The sequence below is a fragment of the Myotis yumanensis genome, unplaced genomic scaffold (assembly GCF_028538775.1).
Source record: "Myotis yumanensis isolate MYYU_CA2020_CCGP unplaced genomic scaffold, mMyoYum1.0.hap1 SCAF_1, whole genome shotgun sequence".
NCBI classification, from domain to species: Eukaryota; Metazoa; Chordata; class Mammalia; order Chiroptera; family Vespertilionidae; genus Myotis; species Myotis yumanensis.
In genome coordinates this window covers 194,739,565-194,765,724 of record NW_027223752.1, presented here as the reverse complement: position 1 = coordinate 194,765,724, position 26,160 = coordinate 194,739,565, and the positions used below count along the sequence as shown (strand labels likewise).

Here is a 26,160-nt window from a genome sequence, read left to right as displayed (position 1 = left end):
ATTAGTGAAACCCAGGCTGGTGGCTCAATGGTTAGAGTGTAGGTGTCTGGGGTTCGATTCCTGGTCAAAGCCACATACCTGGGTTGCAGGTGCACTCCCCAGCCCTCAGTTGGGACACATGTGGGAGACAACCAATGTGTCTCTCTCACATCAATGTCTATCTCCTTCTCTTCCTTTCTCTCTGCCTCCGCTTCCTTCTACTCTCTCTAATCAATGGAATATTATCAGGTGAGGATTAACAACAAAAAATTAGTGAAAATATCAATACACAACCCACTCAAAGGTGGCTCATTTTGACATTGAATTATTTCCATGCATAATCTGAACAATATCTTTTAACATATAACCAGATTATAATCAGACCATGTTAAAAGACAAAAAAATGACATGAAAATGTGACTTGTAAATGCAAAGATTGTCTACAAGTACAGTTTATTGATCAATATTTGATTTACATAAGTAGGGTCTACAATTATTGTAACTTAAGTTTAGCCCAATTGAGAAAGAAATAATTTACCTTTGAAGATTTAATGTATCTTGTTTTCCATTGTCAGGACTACAGTGTTTAACCTAATGTATTTCCTTTTAAGCTTTAACTGCCCAAATCTTTCGAGCAATCTTTATTTCCTAAGTGTTTAATCTTGTTCCCTTCATATGCTTGGAAATACTCCCATTCACTTCCTTCACATGGTCTTTGCTCTGATCTTTCCCTAAGTGACGTAGCTGTCACTGTCCTAAGATGAGATCTCCTCAAGTCCTTTCAAAAGTAAGTAAAAGGGGGAGACTTCAAAAGAGAGCGACAGGGAGAAGGAAGGATGGAAAGAAAGGAGGATAAGAAGGATGTAGGCAGAAAGGTATGCAGGTACCTTACATACCCGATCCTCAGAATTGTCAGAGATCTGCTGTTCTGATGGTGAACACAACACTAGCCTTGTCTAAATAAGTGCATGCTGACAATGTTCTATGACTTTTAAAGTCTAGGCGATGACAATGCGGTATAAGTAATAAAGTAAAACACTGAGCATAACTAAAAAGCATAATAATTATTGTTACTGAATATTAATTATGTCCCAGGACCTGTACTAAGTGCTTACATGGGTTATTTATTCTCACAATAATTGATGCAACAGGTTTAATTATTATTTATTATTTTAGCAATGAGAACAGGAGACTTAGAATGGTTTTATGCCTACGTGATGAAGCTAGGATTCATTCTGCTCTCCACAGTCTGTTCTTAACCAGTATGCTTCTCACTGTTATTAAATAAAATGCGTGTTGTTAGTCTGATATATATTTTCTAAAGGATGTAACTGGCTTATGAGAATTTATGCTTCATGAAAAGTAGGCAGAGGGCAGCCAGCTCAAATAAAATAGTGAAATAAATAACAATATTATATTGCCAAACCAAGCATTTGAGTAAGCTGAAGAGAAGGAAAAACTGAATTGGAGAGTATAGGACGCTGCCCCGAGACCCCTCAGGAGTAATCCGGATTCAGAACCGGGTGTCACACAGGGAAGATGCCGGACACAGGGTCGTGAACCCAGTTCTTTCTCTCAGAATTAGAAATGTGTGCCATGGATTTCAGCACTCAGCTTCTCTGGGCATTGCTTTCCTCATCCGTAAGTGGGAACGGTTCTACAATAGCCAAGGGCCCTGCGGCTCCACGACTAAACTGCTGGGAGGACATGCAGACCCTTACATTCCCCTGTGAGGCGTGCTCACAGCTCCATGGTGGCCTACACTGGGAAGGGCATCTGCTCCATATTACTGAGAGTCAAAGCAGAGTCTTGGGACCCCACTCCTATTTAGTCAGAGTAAATGCTTCTCCTTAGAGAGATCCCATTTCACAGAGGAGAAATATTCCACGCTAGACAAGCCCTACGTAAGACCATGGCTCAGTAAATGAGCCAGAAGTAAGCAGTGACCAGATATTCCGTCCACTAAGAAGTGTTTCATCAGCGCGATATAACTCAGAAAAAAGTCTGCCCTCAAATTTCTCCCTGAAATTCCACCAATTATGAGAGGGGCATCTGAAGTTAAAAAAAGAAAACCATTGCTGCGGCAATTAGGATGGTTCAGAAAAGAAGCTACTTATCATCCCTACTTAGTGTGGAACAGTTCATCACCTTGATAGAAGTGACACCTAAAGGAACTTTTAAGAATTAATCTGCTCCTTTTCTTTTGTCCTCAACCTCCAAAGAAAGAGAATGGGCAAAGTCAAGATCAGACTTAAGTAAAACTGTGAAGAACGGGAAATGTACAGCCTTTTCTTTTGTTCATCTCCTTCCTGATGGTCTATTTTCCCAGGCATTGCCTGATTCCTCAGACCTTTCCTGACGTACGCTTCATCTCCACAGTCCACCTCACCTCTCCTTTCTCCCATCCCTTCAGTGTCCTTCAAGGAGCAAGTCTGCTCCACTGCTAATGCGATTTGACCAAAGCTGAAAACTCATAACTAAAGAGTATAATATTTGCATTTTCTAATAGTGGAAATTGCAGGCAAAATGACTATCAGCTAGAGTGGGATGGGGCTCTATGGTCCCCTTGTACCTGTGGACAGTGCAAATCAAATTCTTCTCTGAGAGCAATCCGAGGGTGTGTGGGAGCGGGGGCAGTGAAGAATCACGAAAGAATTTAAGAGGCTGGGATTAGCCAGCATCAGTCTTCTAGGGCCTCACCCCAAGCAGGAAATTGCTGCACTGCTCCGTGGCTTCCCTGCACTGGTGCCCAGGCAGCTGGCCAGTTCACTAACCCCTTCCCTGGCCTCGCTCAGACGGCATCATGGCATCATTTGTGCAACCCTGGCCCCACGGTAACCCTGGCTGGCTTGAGAAAAGTTGGCCGAGAGAGTCCAGGGTGTGCTATTTAAAGCTATAAGCAGCTACTGTGGACAGAGATGAGCTGCTTTAGTGGCAGAGCATAAGGCCAGATGCAGAAGCTTTTCACCTGCCATAATGAAATTCACTCACCTGCTGCAGTTAGACACCCCAATTTGATAGAAAACAGCTCAGTCCATTTGTTAATTGCTGGTGCTCACCTGGCAATCCCATCCAGCAAATGTTTCATAGTCATATTGCTTGGTTTCAAATCATTAAGATTAGATTTTCAGCTTCAATATATATTAACTATGTATACTTATCTCTATATATAAAAGCCTAAGCGACCAGCTGACCAGCCCGTAGCTATGATGCACACTGACCACCAGGGGGCAGATGCTCGATGCAGGAGCAGAAACCAGAGGCATGGAAACATGTTAAATACTGATGAATCTCAGAGAGAAAGGGGGAGTGGGGAGGGAAGGAAGAGATTAACCAAAGATCTTATATGCATACTAGAGGCCCGGTGCATGGTGCACCAGTGGGGTCCCTTGGCCTGGCCTGCGGTGATCAGGCCAAAACTGGCTCTCCGACATCCCCCAAGGGGTCCTGGATTGTGAGAGGGCACAGGACAGGCCGAGGGACCCCACTGGTGCATGAATCCATGCACTAGGTCTCTAGTACAGCGGTTCTCAACCTGGGGGTCGCGACCCCTTTGGGGGTCGAATGACCCTTTCACAGGGGTCGCCTAAGACCATCGGAAAACACATATACAATTACATATTGTTTTTGTGATTAATCACTATGCTTTAATTATGTTCAATTTGTAACAATGAAATTGGGGTCACCACAACATGAGGAACTGTATTAAAGGGTCGCAGCATTAGAAAGGTTGAGAACCACTGCTCTAGTATATTATATATATTTACACCTAAATACCCACATGGTTTATTTTATATAAACATACATATGTATACCTTTGTATACATATGTATATGGATAGGGAATGCATATATAAATAGAGATCCATATACTAGTATGTGTCTATGTTTGAATTCAAATTGCCAAAGCTATCTGCAATATTAGGAAGATTCCCTGGTACCAGGATTATATAACAGTGGGAAACACAGATTCTGAATGCAGGTATCCAGTCTTGTGTGAGACACAGGATAAGACATGCATTCCTCTGGACATCTAACCCATAAATGGAAACTGTTGTCAGGATTAAGATAATTCCCTTAAAGGACAGATCTTTGCCTCACACATAATAGTCAGTGCTCATAAAGTATAACTAGTATTAGTGGTATGATTAAACATCTGTGGTTGCTCAGTAGGACCACAGTGACAGATTCATTTTCTTCTGGAAGTCAAACTGTATCTCTGCCAATCCTGATAATCTGACCCTGTGTTCTCCCTTGTCCTCTTAATTCATAAAATATGCTCAATGAGAACCTTACCTAGGGAACTCCTATCCATCCTTAAAAAGTCACCTCAACTACCATTTCCTTAGGGAACCTTCCCTGATTCCTAGATTAGGTCACATGACTTTGTTATTCATTTCATAAAACAATGTCTCCTTCCTTTATAACAGTTATGCCAGTTTATCTTTATTTACACAGTTGGGTGACTTTTTAAAAAGCATGTGGAATTTAATGAACAAATTGAACTACCAAGCAAAATAAAGGCAGGAACATAGAGAGCAGTCAGACAGCTTTGGTGGAGGGGTTGGGGTTGGGGGTGGGGAGAGAGGGGGGAATTGAACAAAAAAGAAGAAAAAAGAGAACTCATGGACATGGACAACAGTGTGAAAATTACAAGGGGGAGAGGGGCGGGTGGAGGTGGAAGAGGACATAGAGAAGATAAATGGTGTTGGAAAAAATAAATAAAAGTAAATAATATAGTATAAATAATAAAATCAATTTTAAAAAAGTAATGTCTGTATTTCCCACTCTATCTGAACTCCATAGGGGCTTTTTGCATTGCCTCTTTTGCATTACATACTCAGCACTGAAAGTAGGTAGCATTGCAGTAGGTTCTCAATAAATACTTACTGAATGAATGCAAGACTCAGCCAAGTTCTATCTAGATGTCAATCAATCCATTTATTTTCTCCTAAGAAGCAGGAAGAGGAAGAATTCACTCCTTGGAATATAAAAAATCCTGGGAGTTACCAAGGAACACAGATTTGGAAAGTCTGGTACTTGTCTAAAAGGAGTCAAACAATCCAAGAAACTAAAGAGGTGTGGCTTTCCATACTTGGCTTGAGAAACATTTTAATGTTCCATCAAGGAGAAACCACAGGAAGAAATGAACGGTTAGAAGGCAGAGTTCTAGGTACCAAAGGGAAAGGAAGGAGAGGAATTTTGCACAGAAGAAGCATTTATTCAATTAAGGTTCATGAGATCTGGAAGGTGATAGCCAGCAGATTGTCCACAGAATGTATTTCAGTAACTCATCATATGTTTATTGTGTTCCTATTGTGTATCAAGCATGGTACCTGGTTTTGTGGATACAAGAGTAAGCATTACAGACACGGGTCCAACTCTTATGGAATTTCTAGGTTAGCATGAAAGAGAAGCCTATAAACAAAAATTTATGTGATCAGTGCTCAGTAAGAACTACAGGTTGCTATAGTAACAACCTTGACTGGAAAGTCAACACATAAGCACAATTTATTTTCTTCCAAGGAATTAATCCAAAGCATAGTATTTTATAATGTCTTTTTTTTTTTAAATTAAGCAACAGGAAGCCATGCTGATCTGTATCTGTTTTTGTTGCCTAATAGGAGTAAATTAATTTAAGAGACACACTATGCTGTTACTATGGTGTTGAACTCAATGTGGGTTGAACTCAGTATGATGTTGCCCCCTTTACTTGCTCTATATGAAAAAAGAGGAGATTGAAAAACGAGAGGAGAAAAAACTTAGTTATAAAAACCACAGCACTGAAACACTATTCAGGTTGATGGAGTTGATTTAGATGAAATCTTAGAAAACTTAAACTTTCAAGTTCATAGCACTCCTTTCATTTGTGAAACTTACACACAGAGAAATCTAAAAACATCAAAGAAAGGTCTATAATTCACCTTTCAAAATAGTAATAAATCCTCTATTGCAATATTCACACCATTCAGTCTGTCAATATTAATTCATTGAGAACATGCTTTATGCCAAGCATTGTTTAAAACCGGGGGGGGGGGGGGGGGAGTTCTTGTCCTTAGTAGAGACAAACATGCCTCCCCCAAACAATAAGTGTAAAAAATTAATTTGATAAATTTGAGATGCAAATAATGGCTACAAGTAAGATTTAAAACACTGATATAGCATAGAATGACTAGGGTTTCTGTTTTAGCTAGAATGGCCAGGAAAATTCATATTGAGGAAATGGAATCTGTCAACACCCAAATGATGAGTAGGAACCTCTATTTAAAGATCTAGAAAAGAGTATTCTCAGAAGTCTTAAGAAACAGAATTTTCAAAAGGTCAGAGATGGGAAAAATTTAAATTATTCAAAAGACAAAAGAAAGACAAAACTGGCTGAATATAGTGAACAAAGGGATGATATCAGAGAACTGTGCTAAGACATCTGGAAGAACAGTGGTTCTCAAAATGTCACCGGAGAATTTGGTAGGAATACAAACTTTTAGACCCCTCCACAGACCTACTGAGTCAGATACCCAAACTGGCGCCCAGAAATCTGTTTTAATAAACCCTCCATGGGAATCTCAGACTTTCTAAGGTTAGAGGCCTCTTGAACACAACAATGATTCTCAACTCTAGATGCATATGAGCATCGTCTGGAGAAGCATGTAATCTATTTATGCTGAGCCTTCCCCTGGACCAAATTAATGCATCTCTGGGGTTGGGGTATAGGCACCTACATATTTTTAACAGCTCTTTAGGTGATCATGATAAACAATGATTATTGGAACTACTGACATGAAGGTCTTAAAAGTCATGGTAAGATTTTAATGGGAAGTGAGTGAAGGCTTTAAAGAGAAAAAAGTTCACCAAATTCAGAAAGTTCGCTTCAGCTTCTATGTAAGGACAAAGAGGGGCAAAAATGGACGACAACAACAAAACACACACACACACACACACACACACACACACAAACACACACACACACCAAAAAACAAAACAAAACAAAACAAAAAAAAAACAGGAGGTCACTGCAGTATCCAGGGAAGAAATGAGGGTTTGGACAAAAGTTGTAGCTTTGAAGATTTAATAAGTAGATTCAGAACATATTTTGTAGAAAAACCTCAAGACTTATTTATGGATTTTATGGGAGAGATGAGAAAAAGACAAAAAAATCTAGCATAAGCCTAGTTTTTTGGCCTGAGAAACAGTGCCCAGACTTATTTTTGGAGGAAATCGTGCAGGGGTGGCTATGAAGGATTAATCTTCGGCCTAGCTATAATTGAGATGACTATTAGACATCCAAGTGGAAAAGCTGAGTAGGCAGCAGGATACCCTTAGAAGTCTGGAGCAGGGAGGAGTAGTCAGGGCCATACAGAGTCATCACTGTATAGATGGTATTTGAAGCCATAAAATTGGAAGAGATCATCTAGGTTGAAAGTGAATATACAAAAGAGGGTGGGGAAAGCATAGAACTGATGCATGGAGAGTACAGGGTTGATTCATGGGAGCCCAATGAGCATGATAGCCCCAGGACAACTGAAGATCTCGAGGCCTCTGTGTTGTCCATGGCACAGCCCCACACAAGTTCTTGAAAGCAAAGCGATTCAGAAGCTTGAGAGCACCTCTTAGTGACTACTGGTTACTGAATAACTTACATGACTATCCACTTCTAAGTTCCACCTACCATCAAAAAATCTTTACATGAATGAAGACAGGAATCTGAGAATCAGACACATTAAGTGGCGTGTCCAATTTCACTCAGTTTCTGTATTCCACCGGAACTTGGCCTGGGGAGATGGCACTCACTGGGAGCTTCCAAGGAACATGTAGACTCCAGGCAAGGGAACCAAGAGAGGAAGCTGTAGTTGTACACAGTTAATCCAATCTGGGACTGACAGGTGCTGAGTCAAACTGGCTGGGATTATGACTGGGCAGTGGGCAAGGGCCAAGACAGTACTACACACCACACACACAAAAAAGCTGAAATTCCATACCAGAGACAGTTAGTCAGCTGGGAAAAACCAGGATCCAGTATCATTGCACACAAACATGAAACAGGCAGTAGAGTTATGGAGTGTGTCACTGAGAACTTGTTAGAAATGTAACTAGAATCAGAAACTCTAGCAACCCATGTCCTCACAAGCTCTCCAGGAGATCCTGATGCCCACTAAGGTTAGAGGCCCCTTGTGGAGAACAATGAGTCTCAGCTTCAGTTGCATATTCCTCAAATGCAACATATGAAGAACTCTGCCAGGGAAATGGCTTCATCAACACAGCTGGCACCACATTCTTATGGTGAGGTAACTTGGTACTTCCCTTACAGCATGTCCAAGGAACAGTCTCATACATATACACACACACAGTCATGTGCTGCTTAGCAACAGGGATACATTCTGAGAAATCCATAGTTAGGCAATTCGTTATTGTGTGAATACCATAGAAATATTATTATTATTATTATTATTAATATCATAACATATATTATTATATATTATATATTATTGTGTGGACATCATAGAAATATAGTAATAATATAATATATTATTACATATATATTATCTACACTAATAAAAGAGAAACATGGTAATTAGCGTACGACCGCTACCCTTCCCATTGGCTAATCAGCATATCCTTATGCAAATTAACTGTCAGCCAAGATGGCGGCTGGCAGCCAGGCAGCTGGAAGCGAACATGAGGCTTGCTTGCTTCAGTGACGGAGGACTCCAACATTCCCCGCCTGACTTGCCGGCCTCTGAGCTGGCAGTTTGAAACTTTGTAACAAATATAGAAGCTAAACAAAACCCCAGAAACCAGCTTTCAGCCAGCCGGGATCTCAGAGCTGGAGTTATACATTGTTTCGATTATAGAACGCAAACAAACCAGATACCTGCTTTCAGCAGCGGAAGCCTCAGAGCTACAGCTGGCCCAGAATAAAAAAAGAAAAAGAAAAAAAAGGAGCGGTTGGGAGCTTTAGTCAATTGCCAGCCTGAAAGCAGCCCTCAGCCCCTCACCCAGACTGGCCAGGCACCCCAGTGGGGACCCCCACCCTGAAGGGTGAGTGACCAGCTGCAAACAGCCATCATCCCCTCATCCAGGCTGGCCAGGCACCCCAGTGGGGACCCCCACCCTGATCTAGGACACCCTTCAGGGCAAACCAGCCAGCCCCCAGGCCTCTATCCTATATAGTAAAAGGATAATATTCCTCCCAGCACCGGGATCAGTGGAGCCTCGAGGCCTCCTGGCACTGGATCAGCGTGACAGGGGGCAGCGCCCAAACCCCCTGATCACCCTGCGGCTCTGTATGTGACAGGGTGCGGCGTCCCAACCCCCTGATCGGCCCTGCTCTGTGCATGACAGGGGGGAGCTCCCCAACCCACTGATGGGCCCTGCTCTGTGCGTGACAGAGGGTGGCGCCACAACCTCCTCATCAACCCTACCTTGAGTGTGACAGGGGGCGGTGCCCCAACCCCCCAATCGGCCCCACCCTGAGCGTGACTGAGGGTGGCATCGCAACCTCCCAATCCGCCCTGCTCTGTGCATGACAGGGGACAGCACCCCAACTTCCCAATCAGCCCTGCTCTGAGCCCGACCAGGGGCTGCACCTAGGGATTGGGCCTGCCCTCTGCCACCCGGGAGCAGGCCTAAGCCAGCAGGTCATTATCTCCCGAGGGGTCCCAGACTGTGAGAGGGCACAGGCTGGGCTGAGGGACCCCTCTCCCCCCGCCCGAGTGCACAAATTTTTGTGCACCGGGCCTCAAGTATATAATAATATAGTAATAAACCTTAGAGCATTTTACTGTACAAAACAACATGAGATTAAATCAAGCACAAGAGAAAAAAGCATTCAATCAAGAGACTCAGTAAATATAAGATGTGTAAGGCTGCTGCTGTCCTAATAGGTCATACTGTTTTATAGAAAACTTATTTTATAAGTAGAAAGAGTACTCTCTAAGAGATCAACCGAAGGACTTGTATGCATACATATAAGCATAACTAATGGACATAAGACACTGGGGGGTAAGGGAGGGCAGGGACTGTCAAGGGCGGGGGGTGGGGGAAGGACACATATGTAATACCCTTTGTAATACTTATTATAATATTTTTTAAAAAAAAGAATAAAAAAATAAATAAATAAAAAAAAAAAAAGTAAAAAAAAAAAAGAGTACTCTCTAAAATAATAATAAAAAGTATAGTGTAGTGAATACATAAACCAGTAATATAGTAATTATCATTATTAAGTATTATTGAGTGTACTTAATTGTATGTGCTATACTTTTATATGACTGGCAGCACAGTAGGTTTGTGTACATCAGCATGGTCACAAACAGATGAGTACAGCATCACTAGGTGGTAGGAATTTTATAGCTCCATCATAATCTAATGGGACCACCATTCTCCATGGGGTCAGTCATTGACAAAAACCTCATTATACAATGCATAACTGTATACTTACATATGCATGTATGATGTATGTATGTGTGTTTGTATATACATTATATACATACATATATATATATACACATATATTTCTCTTTACATGGTTATTTCCACATTTTATTAGAAGTGCCTCAGTGCCTTCATAAACACAGGACACGTATACTTAGTGATTTAAAAATTAATTTTAAATGTAGATAAAGCATTACTAGAAAGTGACCACATCTCAAAGTTTGGAAAAGTAACACTCACCTATGCCATTCCCACTTCAGACTATGATTAATTAAATAATGGTCAGTGTGATGCTTTGATATCTTTCTTGGGATAAAATGCACTGTCCACAAGGATAAATAAAACACCAACTTAGTTACAGAGTCATAGAAAGAACGTCAGTCCTAGAATCTTGGGAAGCTTATAGTTAATAATTTCCTAATTTTAGACTCCTGGGCCCATAAGAACCAGTGGAGGCAGTAATGAAGATCTGGAATGACTGTTACTGTGTCATATGCTGAAGAAATTGGTACAGGTCTATGAATAATTTAATCTCTTTATTGGAAAATATATGAACCAGTGTAGAGGGAGAGTAATTTGTACTCATTGGGAACTTTAACCAGCAATTTTATGTTTTTTAATTATTAACAGCTAGTGTGAAATGATTAATTATTTAATAAGCATTTTATCTGGTTTACAAAATATTTCATAATATACGGTCCAATAGGTGGAACAGAAAGAATCACTGATCTAATTCCAACACCCAAGTTTTAAGTATGGGAAAGAGTAAGAAGGTAGTTCTATAAATACAGCCCAAATGTAAAGGCATCCTTATAAATTAATATACTTTTAACATTTTTCCAAGTGCAGTATATAAAATGGGGGCCCTCCCTAAAAACTGTAGATCAATGGTGAGGGTAGGACCAATATGGCTTGGAGTCTTCCCTCATCATTATATCAAGTCTAAATATGGTCCCATAATTGAAGCCAAAGGTGACAATGCATGCAGCTGACCAAATAGAAACAGGTATCGCACAGGGACTTAATTTGATCTGAACCCGCATCACTATGCTTAGTCCGCATTCTTGTCCTGGCAGCCAGTTAATACCATCCTCAGAGCCAGGTATGCACAATAAAGGACTATATGAAGCCAGGCAGGAAAGCATGAAATATTGGCACCCTCTAAGCAAGATCAAGTATCCTGCAAGCCCAAAGGAAGTATTGCCCCAAGATTCCAATCACTGTGTTAAAAGCATAGTGTTTCACAGATAATGCTAAATAAAACGTTTCCCACTGTGTTTGGTTGCTAACATTTGCAGAATCTCTCACTAAGTGCTGTTCTAAGTTTTCTCTTGGGCTTCACATGCTCAGACTGGGTCCTGCCATGTTCATATGACACCCCGGCATCTAATAGCACAGTCCTCTCAATCTATAAAGAACTTCCACTTAGGGACATCACCAGACAAAAGTAAGCCTTCCAGAAATCTCATACATTTAAACTGGGGTTGGAAAGTCCTATCACTTAGTTAAAAAAAAAAATCATCAAGACCACTTTGATAATGCCATTTAATTTCAAAAATAAATTTTCTGGTAGTTCGAGCTAGGGACCCACCACGCTCCCTTTATCTCTGTCTCACCTCAACTGTTTCCACAAAGTTATAGAAAATGCATACTCCTTGTAGTTGTTTTTTATTATTATTATTTAAAAAAATCTCTAGATTGAAAAAAAAACGGATATAAGATAGCATATTAACCACCATCACCTAATGAAAGAGATATGAAATGAACAGTTGGGAAGACTATGAACAACAATATATACAAGCTAATGCCATAGAATTCTTTTTTGCTCTCCCAAAAATGGCTCACATTGAGATTCATAATTTAAAATTTTAGATCAAATGTAAAGCCTGAGAGGAATGTTAAAATTGTGACTTACATCTAGTTAATTCCATTCTAGCCAGGCTATGGCATATATCACATTAATAAGGAAAATGTTTCCTAAAAATGAAGTAGTTTGCTGCATGGTACACTGAATGATCAAGTGCTCATTATGCAAAACCCAAGTATTGTAATAACAACAGTAAGAGGGTAAGCATTATCACTATATCTTTGTCAACACTGAAGAATCTAATAAGTGGAAAAATATATTTTCACTTCATATTTCTAAGTAGAACCTCAGGAAGAACTTTCCATGAGGCAGAGATCTAGATAAATAAGATGGAAAGTAGTGAGTTTCCCATCCTTAGAAGTCTTCAGAGCAGAGGTTGGAGACTCTGAGAGAAATATGATAAAGGAGCTCTATATCAGGTGGAGAAGATGATCTGAAAATTACAGGATTCACACTAAGGTATTCACTTCAGGGAAGACTTTTTCCACAAATTAGGTCACAGGCTAGATTAACTAACTGCAGTGTTTCTTACTTTGCAACCTTAATTATCATTATCAATCACAAAATCTTGAGGACCAATAATTACAGAAAGAAAACAGAGGGGACTGTAGTAACAATCATTGATTTCCTAGGAGCCAGGCTGTGTGAAAGATGCATTAACATTCTTGGTAAGGCCTTGCTAAAACTGTCTGGTGTAGGTGCCTAGAGCTGAAACAAGGCTTCACTGCATTGTTCCTCAGAACTTCAAGGTCTTCTAAATCAACATGTAAACCGTGAAAACACAAATATCCCTCTTATCCCATCAATAAAATGCATGATACCTTCTATCTACATATTCCACCAAAGGAAAAGGTGGAAGGTGACTGGCCATTAGCAATCAGGTTCTTCTCATAAAAAGCAGATGTTCAAATGTCAATATCTAAAGATCAGCGCTGGAAAACCCTCTTTTCTAACTCCATGATAAATAGCTACAGAGTTGTATCTATTTTTAGTATCAAACATTTCATTTACTAGATTGAGCTGTACTTAAAATCACTGGTCAAATGTTCTCGATCCCAGGTATACTATCTCATAATAATTTTTTTAAATAGACTTCTTTAAAAAATGCCTCTACAGGTAGACTTTCTGAAAGAGGCATGACAAGACCATGTTTTTGAAGGGACCAAATCCCAAAGCAAAAGCCTTACAGCAAGGAAATCCTAAGGCTGCTTTCTTTCTGAGTTAGTCAACAAAGACTTCATTTGGCCATGCCCCAAATCTAAAAAGCATAAAATGACTCCAGTATTAACCAAATGTGGATATCAGATATTTTAGAAAAGAGGTTCTATTTGTGTTTCCCAAATTGTTAACCTTAAGCTTCCAAGACCTCCTGCCCTAGCAGTGACGGTCACTGTTAGATGTGTGAGGAGTGGTCTGGAATGAGAACACAACAGGAGGACGAGGAACCAGGAAGAGGAACATCTCATATCTTGCTTTCTAACCAGGCCTTTCTTAAGTTTATCCATGTTACATATTATTTTATTAGATAACCACTAGTGATTTCATTGGATGGGAAAATTCCAAATGTGAAAAAAAGTTGAAAACTTCTGTCCTAGAACAACACCCTTGATCAACTCATGAGGAAATCACTGAATGGGTAACCCAAAGGAGCCATCACCAGACAATTCTTCCACTCCCAACCAGTTTCCTTTAATGATAACCCAGGAGAACTAACAAAGCCATATTGTTCTAGAAAGCCTAGAAAAATTCCAGTTTCCTTATGTTTATGAAATACACGCCATAAATCCTACTAACCAAACAATCCTTTATTTTGGCAAATTTGTAGACCACAAAATGTGATTGCGAGCTGCCACTACGGCCAGGGGAGATTTAATGGTGTTACAGAGCAAATGCCAGGGCTCTGTGGAGTAAAGAAATCTATTTTCAGCTGGGATTCTCAGCCAGAAGTGTCTTCCCACTGAGAAGAGTGTGAAATGCCTGCCATCACCATGACTGTTGACCACTGGACACTCACTTCAAAGATGTAGAAGCAGAGAGGTAAAGCATGTCAACCCCTCCAGCCAAAAACCACCAGGAGCTCAACTGCAGTTGACAAGCGGGGTTTATTACAAATTGCATGGAGGGAGAATGCACACCAGAGGGAACCATTAACATCTCAGTAATAAAAAGTGTCAGAAAAAAGGCCTCTTAACAGGATGTAGGCTTTGGTTGGGTGATTCGGGGAAGAGTCCAGAAGAGCAGGGCTTTGTTCTAGATTGGATGCTGTCAGAAAGCAGGGACAAGTCCATGACTGAGTATCTCAATAATTCTTACCTATAAGTGGGATACACAAGAGCAGGAATAAAGTTGTAACTGGTAAAGAATTAGCAGTCACTCATAAATGGTAATATTGGCAAAGACTAGAAAAAGTCATGCTAGACAGGAACAGACATTGTTCTTGGTCACACTAGATGAGAATCGTTGTTGATTCTTTGTGCAGAAGACTTTGATGTTGATTTCAGAAATCGAAAGAATCATATTTTAGTTATTAAGCATGTCTAGATCACAGTCTAGATCAGGGATGGAGAACATTTTTTCTGCCAAAGGCTATTTGGATATTTATAACATCATTCGTTGGCCATACTAACTTAAAAACTTAAAAATTAGCCTGCTATATTTGATCAAACATTTAATTAACTCACCCCTAATGCCTTGGCAGGGCCAGACCAAATGATTTCATGGACCGTATATGGCCTGAAGGCCGGATGTTTCCCACCCCTGTTCTAGACCATGGCTCTGGATATATTACTCAAATAATTTTTGTGCCCTCTTCAATGTTAAAGTACCTTTCCTGTGATTGTTTTGCAGTTACCTGGAATAGGGAAACTACCTATTTTGGTCAAGTTTAGGATGTCCAGAGGAGTGAAAACAGGTAAAAGTCATTGCTTGCTTTTCAAACTATCTGTGGTAAAGAAACAGTATCTTTTCTCCCCACTTGGTCTCATACTAATAATTTTGTAAATACAATAAAAACTAATTACTAGAAAAAATAAAGTAAAATAAACAAGACACAAAACTTCAGCCCCATTTTTTATTAGAACCAACACAAATATAATAACTGCCAAATTGCTATAAAAGTTTCTATATATTGTCTCACTTTCTACACTTACCTTGTCACAAACATTCAAAGAGGAATTAACCCCTATCCTCCTCAAACTATTTCAAAAAATTCAAGAGGAAGAAAGACTTCCAAGCCCTTTTTATGAGGCCGGTATTATCCTAATTCCAAAACCAGATAAAAACACTACAAAATAAAAAAATTACAGGGCAATATCTCCAAAGAACATAGATGCTAAAATCCTCAAAAAATTATTCGGATCCAGCAACACATTAAGAAGATCATACACCATGATCAAGTGAGATTTATTCCAGAGATGCAAAGCTGGTACAGTATTCACAAATCAATAAATGTGATTCATCACATAAATAAAATGAAGGCTAAAAATCACATGATCATATCAATAGATGCAGAAAAAGCATTCGACAAAATACAGCACCTGTTTATGATAAAAACTCTCAGCAAAGAGGAAATAGAGAGACTATACCTCAACATACAAACTTACAACCAACATCATACTCAATGGGCAAAAACTAAAAGTGTTTCTCTTAAGATAAGGAACACAACAGGAATGTCCGCCTTCATACCCTCATTCAACATAGTTATTGGAAATCCTAGCCACAGTAATCAGGCAAGAAGAAAAAATAAAAGGCATCAAAATTGGAAAGAAAGAAGTAAAACTGCCATTATTCACAAATGACATGATATTGTACACAGAAAACCCTAAATACTCCACCAAAAAAACTTCTAGATTTAATAAATGACTTTGGCAAAGGATACAAAATTATCATCCAGAAATCAATGGCATTTTTATACACCAATAATGAACTCTCAGAAAGAGAAACTAAACTAATAATCCCAATGACCATTGCAACAACAACAAAAAATAATATACCTGGGAATAAACTTAACCAAGGAAAACCATAGGCCATTGAAAAAGGAAAGAGAGGAAGATACAAACAAGTGGAAGCATATACCGTGTTCATGGATTGGAAGAATTAACATCATTCAAATGTCCATACTACCCAAAGCAATCCCTCTTAAAATACCCATGGCATATTTCACAGATATAGAACATTCCAAAAATTTAGATGGAACCAAAAAAGACCCCAAATAGCCACAGCAATCTTGAGAAAGAACAGCAAAGTTGGAGGGATCACAATACCGGATATCAAACTATACTATAAAGCCATTTAAATAAAAATAGCCTGGTACTGACAGAAGAACAGGCATATAGACCAATGGAACAGAGAACCCAGAAATCGACCCATGCCAATATGGTCAATTAATATTTGACAAAGGAGGCAAGAGCATACAATAGAGTATGATAGTCTCATCAATAAATGGTGCTGGGAAAATTGGACAGGTACATGCAAAAAAAGAAACTAGACCACAAACTTACACCATACACAAGAATAAACTCAAAATGGAAAAAAAGACTTAAATGTAAGTCGCAAAACTATAAAAGTCTCGAAACATGTCACATAGCAATATTTTCACCAATACATCTCCTAGGGTAAGAAAAACAAAGAAAAGAAAAAAAAATAGGACTACATCAAACTAAAAAGCATCTGCACAACAAAAAAGCCACCAACAAAATGAAAAGGGAACCCACTGGATGGGAGAATACATTCACCAATGGTATATCAGATAAGGAATTAATTTCCAAAATATACAAAGAAGTCATACAACTCAACACCAGGAAGACAAACAATCGAATTTAAAAATGACCAAAGAAAACAGACAGATGGCCAACAGACATATGAAAAAATGTTCAACATCACTAATCATCAGAGAGATGCAAATTAAAGTTACATGGAAGTGTCACCTCACACCTGCCAGAATGGCTGCCATCAATAAATCAACAAACAACAAGTGCTGATAAGGATGTGGAGAAAAGGGAACTCTAGTACACTGCTGTTAAGAATGCAGACTGGTGCAATCACTGTGGACAATATGGAGTTTCTTCCAAAAATTAAAACGGAATTGCCTTATGATCCAGCATTCCCTCTTCTGGGAATATATCCTAAAAATCTCAAAACACCAATTAGAAAGACTATATGTACCCCTATGTTCATAGAGTATTATTTACAATAGCTAAGATCTAGAAGCAGCCCACGTGCCTATCAATAAATGAGTAGATAAAAAAGCTGTGGTATATTTACACCATGGAATACTGTGTGGCTGTAAAAAAAAAAAAAAAAAAAAAAAAAAAAAAAAGAGTGTTTTATGCTAAGGGAAATAAGCCAGTTAGAGAAAAACAAATATCACATGATCTCACTTATATGTGGAATCTAATGAACAAAATAAACTGATGAACAAAATAGGTCCAGAGGCATGGATGCATGGAAAAGACTGAGAGATCTCAGAGGGCTGGGAGCAGGAGGGGATGGGAAGAGATTAACCAAAGAACATATATGCACATATGCATAGCCCATGGACACAGACAATAGTGTGGGGAAGGCCTGGGGTGGGGTGGGGGCTGGGTGTAGGGGGGCAAAGTGGAGGTAAGTGGGGGACAACTGTAATACTATCAATAAATAAAAAACAAACTAACTAAATCAATAAAATAAATTAGGTAAAAAATTTTAAATGCTGAATTAAATTTTATACTCAATATAATTTAGTTATAACTATTATAAAATACCTTTTATAAAACTTATTTCCATTTTACAGCTTAGCAGTACTAATTCAAGCTCTCTCTGTGAGTACTTTAAACTTCAATGACTTAGCTAATTCAGGTCTATTCACCCTTCATGAAGAATAAGAAGAATTTGAAAGATTCCTCATGTCTTTAAACTCCAGAGCATGCTCCAACCCCAAATATGAGGGTATGGATCCTAAACTAATGGGATCCAACTTGGAGAGTCAGACCTGCCACACATATTCTATTCAGTTCTTGCATGCTTTTAAAATTCTACAGAACCTCATGAGGTAGTATAAGACTGAAAACTAAAGCCTAAAACAATGAACTCACCAAAATTTGATAAAACATGGTATCCTAATCCTTTGGGTGGATCTTTGGCACAGAGAGGATATTGCACAGTATTCATGGTACTGGTGGAGGACCAAGGTAGAATAATTATAAGCAGGAATGTAAGGAATATTTTGAGAACTCTTAGAAGCAGTGGCAAAACAAAGGGAATAGCTCTGAACTCCCAAGAAACAGCAGCCTGGCAACCATAGAAAGGAAAAATGGTTGCTCTTTTTTAAACAAAGACTTGGAGTCAACTGTGGATAAAAAAGGCATAAACATTGACACTCTTTTCAAATAACAACTGGGGATACAACACAAATAAAAATGTTTCACATCTGCAGAGTGTACAAAGAAGGGTCAGTTACTACTGGATTCAACCATAAAACTAAAGAGCAATATATGGGTATTTTACTTCAAGATAAAGGAAAACATGAATCAAAGCTACCATACAGAAACAACTACATCTTGTGTTCATAAAAAGCTATTTGAACAAATTGTGACATTAAGATCTGCTCATTTCCCATTTTAGCATTCTGTGGGGAAGTGAAAAAATGCTTTCAAAATACTTTCTTTAAGAAAATATCCAAAGTTTCCACATAAGAAGTGTAATACTATCATTTTGGAGGAATCTATGTTTCTTTAGAAAGTTTTCAGAATGCTTTGAAAGAAATAAGGAAATAAAATTCCCCAATGTAACACAAGTGAAGACATAAGCAAAAAATATTAAAATAGCTGTCTTTTGTTTCTTGGAATAATGTCTTCATGTCAAAATTGAGCCAAAGCACACATCTTTGACAGTAAAATGTGTTCTACTGCTTCCTCCTGAATTTAAAGTATTATAATGAGGCTTCCTTTCCATCTCTACCTTCCAAACCATGCTGGAGCCATGGTACACTCCCAAACACCTACAAACATATACACACAAGAGGGAATGAGTCTTACCAGACCATCACAGTTGTTAATGGCAACAGAGGTTCCCGGAATGTCCATGATGTCACCAACGTAAGCACAGTTGGTCTGCAAAGGCTCCGTTTTCCAGATTCTTTCGGAAGCACTTCCTGGTTGACGATCATTAACAGGGTCGGTTATATTCCCAGGCGCCGGAGATGTTTCTTGCCATTCCACAACAGCCCCAGGAGCTATGAGCTGAGTGTTGGGTTTTAGTCGCAGATGAAAATCTCTTCCAAATGCCGTGATATTAAAGAACAATTGCTCAGAGTTGGGAGACACGTCCCTTGTTGACCTCTTTTTGTGATTTGCAGAAAGAATATGAGAGAGATAGTGTCCTTCTAGATTTGTGCTGACTGGAGTCACCAGCTCATACTCTTTGTGTCTCTTTATTGGTGAATCTGTGGAGTGAGAAATACAATTGTAGGACCCTGTGCAACAACACAGGAGGACATAACATAGACATAAAGTGCCCAACTCACAAGACTGCACTCCGCATAATGAGGATATTTCTGAATCATCTCATACGTATTACATTTTGATAACTCAAATTATTTCTCAAATGCCCCTAGGTAACTCTGGGTTCAACAAATATTTTTTATTTCTAAAAAAGTTCATTATACTGCAAATATGCATCTCATTTATATATTTAAGAAGATGAACGTAAGTCTCCATTAACTATACCTGGCTTGCTTATAATCAAGACACATTCCCAGTTATTTTTGCTTAACTGACACCTGCTACAAACTTTTAGCAAAGTTTCTGTTATGTAGAAATTTTTTTCTTTTAATATTTTTTCCTATAAGAATAGAATTTATACTAGTTACAATAGCTACTCTATGTTGCATATACCACGACATGTAATTTATACACTGTAGTACATACACATTTCTTCCATCATAACAACTCAAACAATCATACTTCACAGATGAGGAAACTGAGAATCGGGGTATATGTCCAAGTCAAATAACTCTCAGATATGGATCCAACTGCTTCTCCAAAGCCCATATCATCATTCTACAACATCATGTCATGTCCCATAAATCACAGAACATTTTCAGGAAATGAGGAAATAGGTAAAAAAGAAGAAATAATGATCTATAAGTTGAATATGCAGATATTAGTTAGTCAAGAGCAAATGGCATTGTCATTTTGCACAGTATTCCTTACATGGGACAGACACTTGAGTATGAAAGTGTATTTGGGGTCCACCTGACAACATGGGTGGCCACTTACATGTTAAACTGAATTTCAAAATTAGAACTTAATTCCCCTAGTTTAACCAATGTGAATATTATGTCTGCTAAAATGCAAGCATCCTTGGAAAGATAACACAGTGAATGAACAATTTATCCCTTTATAGAAATGGCTTTGAAGGCAGAAGACAGTGGATTCTGAAGGAAATGAGGGGGCAACAATGAAAAATGAGGCCCAGCCAGTATGGCTCAGTGGTTGAACATTGACCTATGTGACCTATGAAAAAGGAGGTCAAGGTTAGATTCCTGGTCAGGGCATATGCCCAGGTTCTGGGCTTGATCCCCAGTAGGGGACGTGAAGGCAGCCAATCAAGTATTCTCTCTCATCATTGATGTTTGTATCCCTTCCTCTCTGAAATCAATAAAAATATATTTTTAAAAAATACTAAAGAAAAAAAAAAACAGAATGAAAAGAGAAAGCACGGAAAGGGAAATTTGAGAACATAAAGAGTTCCCCACCTTCAGAATTCTAATCTAAGACTAGTCCTGTAGTGTGTTAAAGTACCTTAGAAAATTACATGATTCACAAATACTGTTCACTTATAGGAAATGTGTGTATGTCATTCAATAGAGTTTGAGACCCTTAAATGAACCTACAATCTATGCTCTTAAGTATCCTTATAGAATCACTATGTTTGCTACCGGCTATCAATTCCAGCATGTCATAATTTCAAGAGTTTCATCGAAAGGTTGATGAGACTTGGGACTCAACAGGGTTGAGTCACACATGTAGTCATGGCGAAAGGCATTTCCCCAAACCTGAATAGGACACTGATTGTGGCTGCCAGACAGTTAAAGTGCATCTTAATCTACATGTTATTGCCTCCTACTGGCCAAACACCTGAACAGCCATAGGCTAATTCCCCCATTCTGACAATGCTTTTGTACCCTTTGAAACCTTACCCTTTGAAGTGTATTATCTCCACCTTGCCTTAGGAGAAATTGTGTTAATAAAAGCAAGGGTCCTAGACAAGGAGGGAATCTTCAGTTCCTTTAGCTGAAGGTCCTCTGACCCCCAATGCCTTTCAAAATTATATCTCGTCTCCGGACTCTTTATTAGTCTCCGGATTCCTATGTCATCTACGCACAGCCTTTTCCAGATTCCTGAACCCTTCTTGATGCTGGGACAAGAACCCCGGCAGATTGCATTATTTTTTCTGATTTTCAAATACAAACTTCAAACAATGTATAAAAAACCAGAAGACAAATGAAGTCATTTTGCAACTTGGAAATTTCTCGAGTGCATGTTTGTAATCATTATGCCACTTATAATGACCAATGGATTTAAACAAAATATCTCTCTAAAAATGCACAGAGTAAGTAACCTGGTTGTAAATATTTACTAGGCAGAGGAGTAAGGACTGTCCTATCACAGAAAAAAGTGAAGCCCAGCTCCAACACTGGAGCATAACTTTGCCACAGCAGCATAACCCCTGTACCGTAGGTGCTCCCTGTCATAGCCAAGGCCCAATACTAGGTAGTACGGTAAGCACAGACACAGAGGTTGGTCTCCCTACAACCAAATCTCTGGTGAACACTTTTGTAAGTTCTGGTTTAGGGAAAGAAGTTGAAATTTTAGGGAACGAACTTAAGTGTCACAGGAGGGGAGTGATGGAGGGGAAAGCTCCCATAGTGAACGATGAATTCAGATCTTGGATGTGGACTGACAAAGCTTACCCCCAATTAATTCCTTGAGGATATGAACTCCCCATTCAACCTGGCATTCCCAATGTACTCTAATAGCCGATTTTGTACTTGCCAGGGTCTCTTGTCAGTAGAATGTATTTGGTGAGTGTTAAGGTGGTAATGCAGGTAACTAGAGAACCTTTGCTTTTTCTAGGCTGCTCCACACTCAGACTTACTATCCAAGGCCCTTGAGCATCTGGCTGCACCAATAATCCCAGTTATAACTCTTTCTCTAACCATCTATTTATTGTTCCATAGGAAGGAGAAAGTAATGCTTTATTTTAATGTATGGATTTCCCATCTCCACTGAAGGGCATTCACACAACCAAAGTCTAGGCAATACACTGATGCCTGGATTAAGTGACTGGAGAACTAGAAAATCTAAGAAGAATGCAGGGAGGCTCCTCCTCACCCAGCAGGATACCCAGAGCCTCATGCTGACAGTAAACCATACATTCCAGATTCCCTGGGACAGTCCCATGTTTCCTGTCAGACAGCACGTTCTGAAATTTTATTCAAAATAAAGATGGTGTATTGCTATAGAGCTTTGTCATCTCAAATGCTAAATAGTAAATCATTGCTAAAATGTGCACATAAGAAACATTTCTGAAGTTAAACCCTGAGTAAGTCCATTCCCAGGTGGAAATTAAGGTAATCAAGGGATAAGATGCACTTAGTAACCTCTCAGGCTATCTTCCCCTGACAGTAAATTGATGAACTGACACAGTAGCTACTCAGTCATCTGCCATTTATTATCAAAATAGACACTGGACTGCCCTCTGTGCTCGAGAATATATCATCTCTAATTCTCACAACGCTCCCAGTAGGTAGGTGTTATTATCCTAGACGGCCTGTCACTAGCCAGGGAGGAACCAAAGTAAAATTTCAATTCTGATCATTTTGAAGCTGAAGATCATGCTCCTATGCTCTTACTCACTTCATCTTACTGTCAACTTCTAATTTAAAATCTGACATATAAAAGAAAACTACCACAAGAATGATTACGCTCTGACTACCCACAGCCAGTCAACCAAATTTTCCTCTAGTGTAGCTTCAAACATTTCAGTAAAAGGCTCTTAAGTTCTTGGTCTTTGGGAGGAAAAAAAAAGAGTGGTGGGTAAAGCTCAAAGATATCAAAAGTATTTAATCTCAGTAAAATCACAAAGGAAAACTAAATCACATCCAATGTTACTTTGCTGCATTCAGAAATGAGACATTTCACAGGCCCAAATATTTCTGCAAAGCAATATAGCCTATAGTTAAGGAATGAACTACAGTGTCAAAAAGCAGCAAGTTAACATATGAACCTGAACAAGTTCTTTATTTTTCCTTAGACTCAGTTTCCTCATTTGTTAACTGAAGGTTAGTAATAATAGCTCCAACTTTACAGGTTTGGTGAAATGATTAAATGAGATTGTACAAAGAAATCAGTAAGGATTAGCTACTTAACTTAAACGTAAGCTAGCTAATCATTAAAATAATGCCCATGCATAATTTCAATATATGTAACTATTCAATTGTCAGCTGAGATGGCTGAGGGGCCACATCAATAGGTATGTAAAGGTTTTGTGGCCATAAGTTTCACAAGCACAGAGGGCTGGGGCCACTGTAAAGCCAAATTGTGCTCACTAATTATCCAAGCATGACTCAGATACAGTGAATTTTCCACACGTGGTCCATCTCCTTACTGTATGTATTTTCTTCAATCTTACCTAAGAGTAAACCCTCCACTGTATATCACTTCCTAGCCCCTCTTGCCTTTGCAAGAATAGTTTCAGCAATTGTCCTCTCTCTCTTTTCTTTATCAATTTCCCCACATCACTAAATCATTCCCACCTGCAAATAAATAAGATGCCATATTTCCCATCTCTAACCAAAAAAAAACCTTCTTGATGCCACATCCATCTCTAGCTAATCTATTAATTCTCCCCTTTATAGCAAAACACTTCAAAAGATTTACTATATTAGATGCCTCCAATTCCCCTCTTCCCATCCTTGTTCTTTCTCGAATCCACTCCAATCAGTCCCTTGTGTAGGTCACTAGTAACCCCATGCTGCCGAAACCATTGGTCAAGAGTCCACCTTCATACTTGACCTATGAGCAGCATTTGATTCCCTTTTTCTTTCCTTCTTGAAATACATTATTTAGCTTCCAAAACACCATTCTCTTCTGGTTCTCCTCTTTCCTCACTGGTCTCCCCTCTCCTTCTCCCTCACGTCCCCCTGTTCCCATGAGCTATATACACTGCAGTGACGCAGTAGTGGACTCTTCTGCATTTACCCTTTCTAGTCTGGTGAGCTCATGCCGTCCTGGGACTTTGAATGCCTTTACGATTGTAGATCTCTAGCCCAGGCTTCATCCACGAGCTCTTCTTTTGTCAGTACAATTTCCATGTGGACATTCACTAGTCACCTCAATTTAACATTTCAGAGTAAACTTCCTATCTTCCTGCTTCCATATGTGTCCCTCACCTGTGTCAGTAAATGGCAACTCTGTCCTCCCAGTTATGCAAACCAAATACTCGATTAAACCATCCTTAACTCTTCTCACACCACACACCAAATCTCTTCATAAATTCTATTGACTCTACCTTCAAAATGCCTCCAAACTTGGACCACCACTCACCACCTCCCATGCTACTACCCTAAGCCAAACCACCATCATCTAAGTTTTGAATGAACCTCCTAACCATTCCTTGCTTCTGCTCTTCCCAGTTATAGGTTATCCTATATAATAAAAGCCTATGTGGCCGTGAGGCCCTCATGCAGTAACGAGCAATCACTAGGAGGCTGCATGTGCAGCCAGTGCATGCGGGTGGGCAGGGCTGCGTGCCTGGCGAGGCGCACAAGGGTGGGCGGGGGCTTGATGCTGCGTGCACGGTGCAGAGGTGGGTCCCTGCGGCTCCAGCCTACCTCTTTGAGGCAATCCATCGAGGACTCCTGGATGGGTGGGCAGGGCCTACCTCTTTGGGGCAATTGATTGTGGGGCTCCCACACTGTGAGAGGGCACAGGCTAGGCTGGGGGACCCCCCCTGAGTGGATGAATTTCGTGCACCAGGCCTCTAGTCCTCAATAAAGAGCTAGAGTAATTAAAGTCACAGATCATGTCATGCTTTTCCTCCAAACCCATCCCAGGGTAAAACAGCTCACAGCCCAGCATTGGAAATCCTCCTACCTCAAAGTCACTGTACTTGCTGTTTCCTCTGCCCAGTGTCTTCCCGTCCCTCCCACACCCAACCCCCCAAGACAAGTGCATGGCTCACCCCTCAGTTCCTTCAGGCCTTTGCTTAAATGTAACTCTACCAGTGAGGTCTGTCCTGACCACCAGTAACCACCTTATCACTCTATGCCCCTTTCATAGTCCACATTATTCCACAAAACCTGGCACCATCTCATACTATAAATATTATTTGCATGTTTATTGATTCTTTATATCTACTAGCATATAAGTAAGCTTCAGGAGGGCAGGGATTTTTTTTATCTGTTTCCTTCACTACAACTCCCCAGTGCCTACAACAGAACTGAAGTCGCTCAATAAATATCTGTGAGTGAATAAGTGAATGAATAAGAGCAGTTTGAGTCTGAAGAGGTATGTAAAATTCTAAACTGGCCTCCTGGAATGCAGACACAGAGCCCCTCACCCTTAGAAGCAGGCAGCAGGAAATTAGCCCTCACTTTGCAATCCCATTGGCTATTCATAGAATTACAACTATACAGATCAAAAATAAAAACGACCCTGAAAAATCATCTAATCTTTGCCTCTTTCTTACAATTAGGGCATCTCAAGTAGATGGCATTATTTTTGCTTAGGTTAGAGATAGAGTACTTTAACCTGCTCCTGCTCTATGTGAGGGGAGTTTCTTCCAAGTGGTCCAGGCCTCTTCTTCCCCATTAACTCACCCTTTCCCGAGTAGAGAAGAGTG

At 39.6% G+C, this 26,160-nt stretch overlaps 1 protein-coding gene across 2 annotated transcripts in view; it reads right to left on the bottom strand.

Annotated features, from left to right (window-relative positions):
- The window catches only part of ADAMTS3 (ADAM metallopeptidase with thrombospondin type 1 motif 3), a 251,866-nt gene that overhangs the window by 202,182 nt on the left and 23,524 nt on the right, over window positions 1-26,160 (bottom strand). Inside the window, exon 3 of one of the 2 annotated variants that reach the window (XM_070395237.1) lies at window positions 19,290-19,696. The exons of the other annotated variant lie outside the window; for it this stretch is intronic. Within the exon in view, the coding sequence (XP_070251338.1) occupies window positions 19,290-19,696 (407 nt within the window). The remainder of the gene's footprint in view (window positions 1-19,289; window positions 19,697-26,160) is intronic. 2 annotated transcript variants of the gene reach the window in all.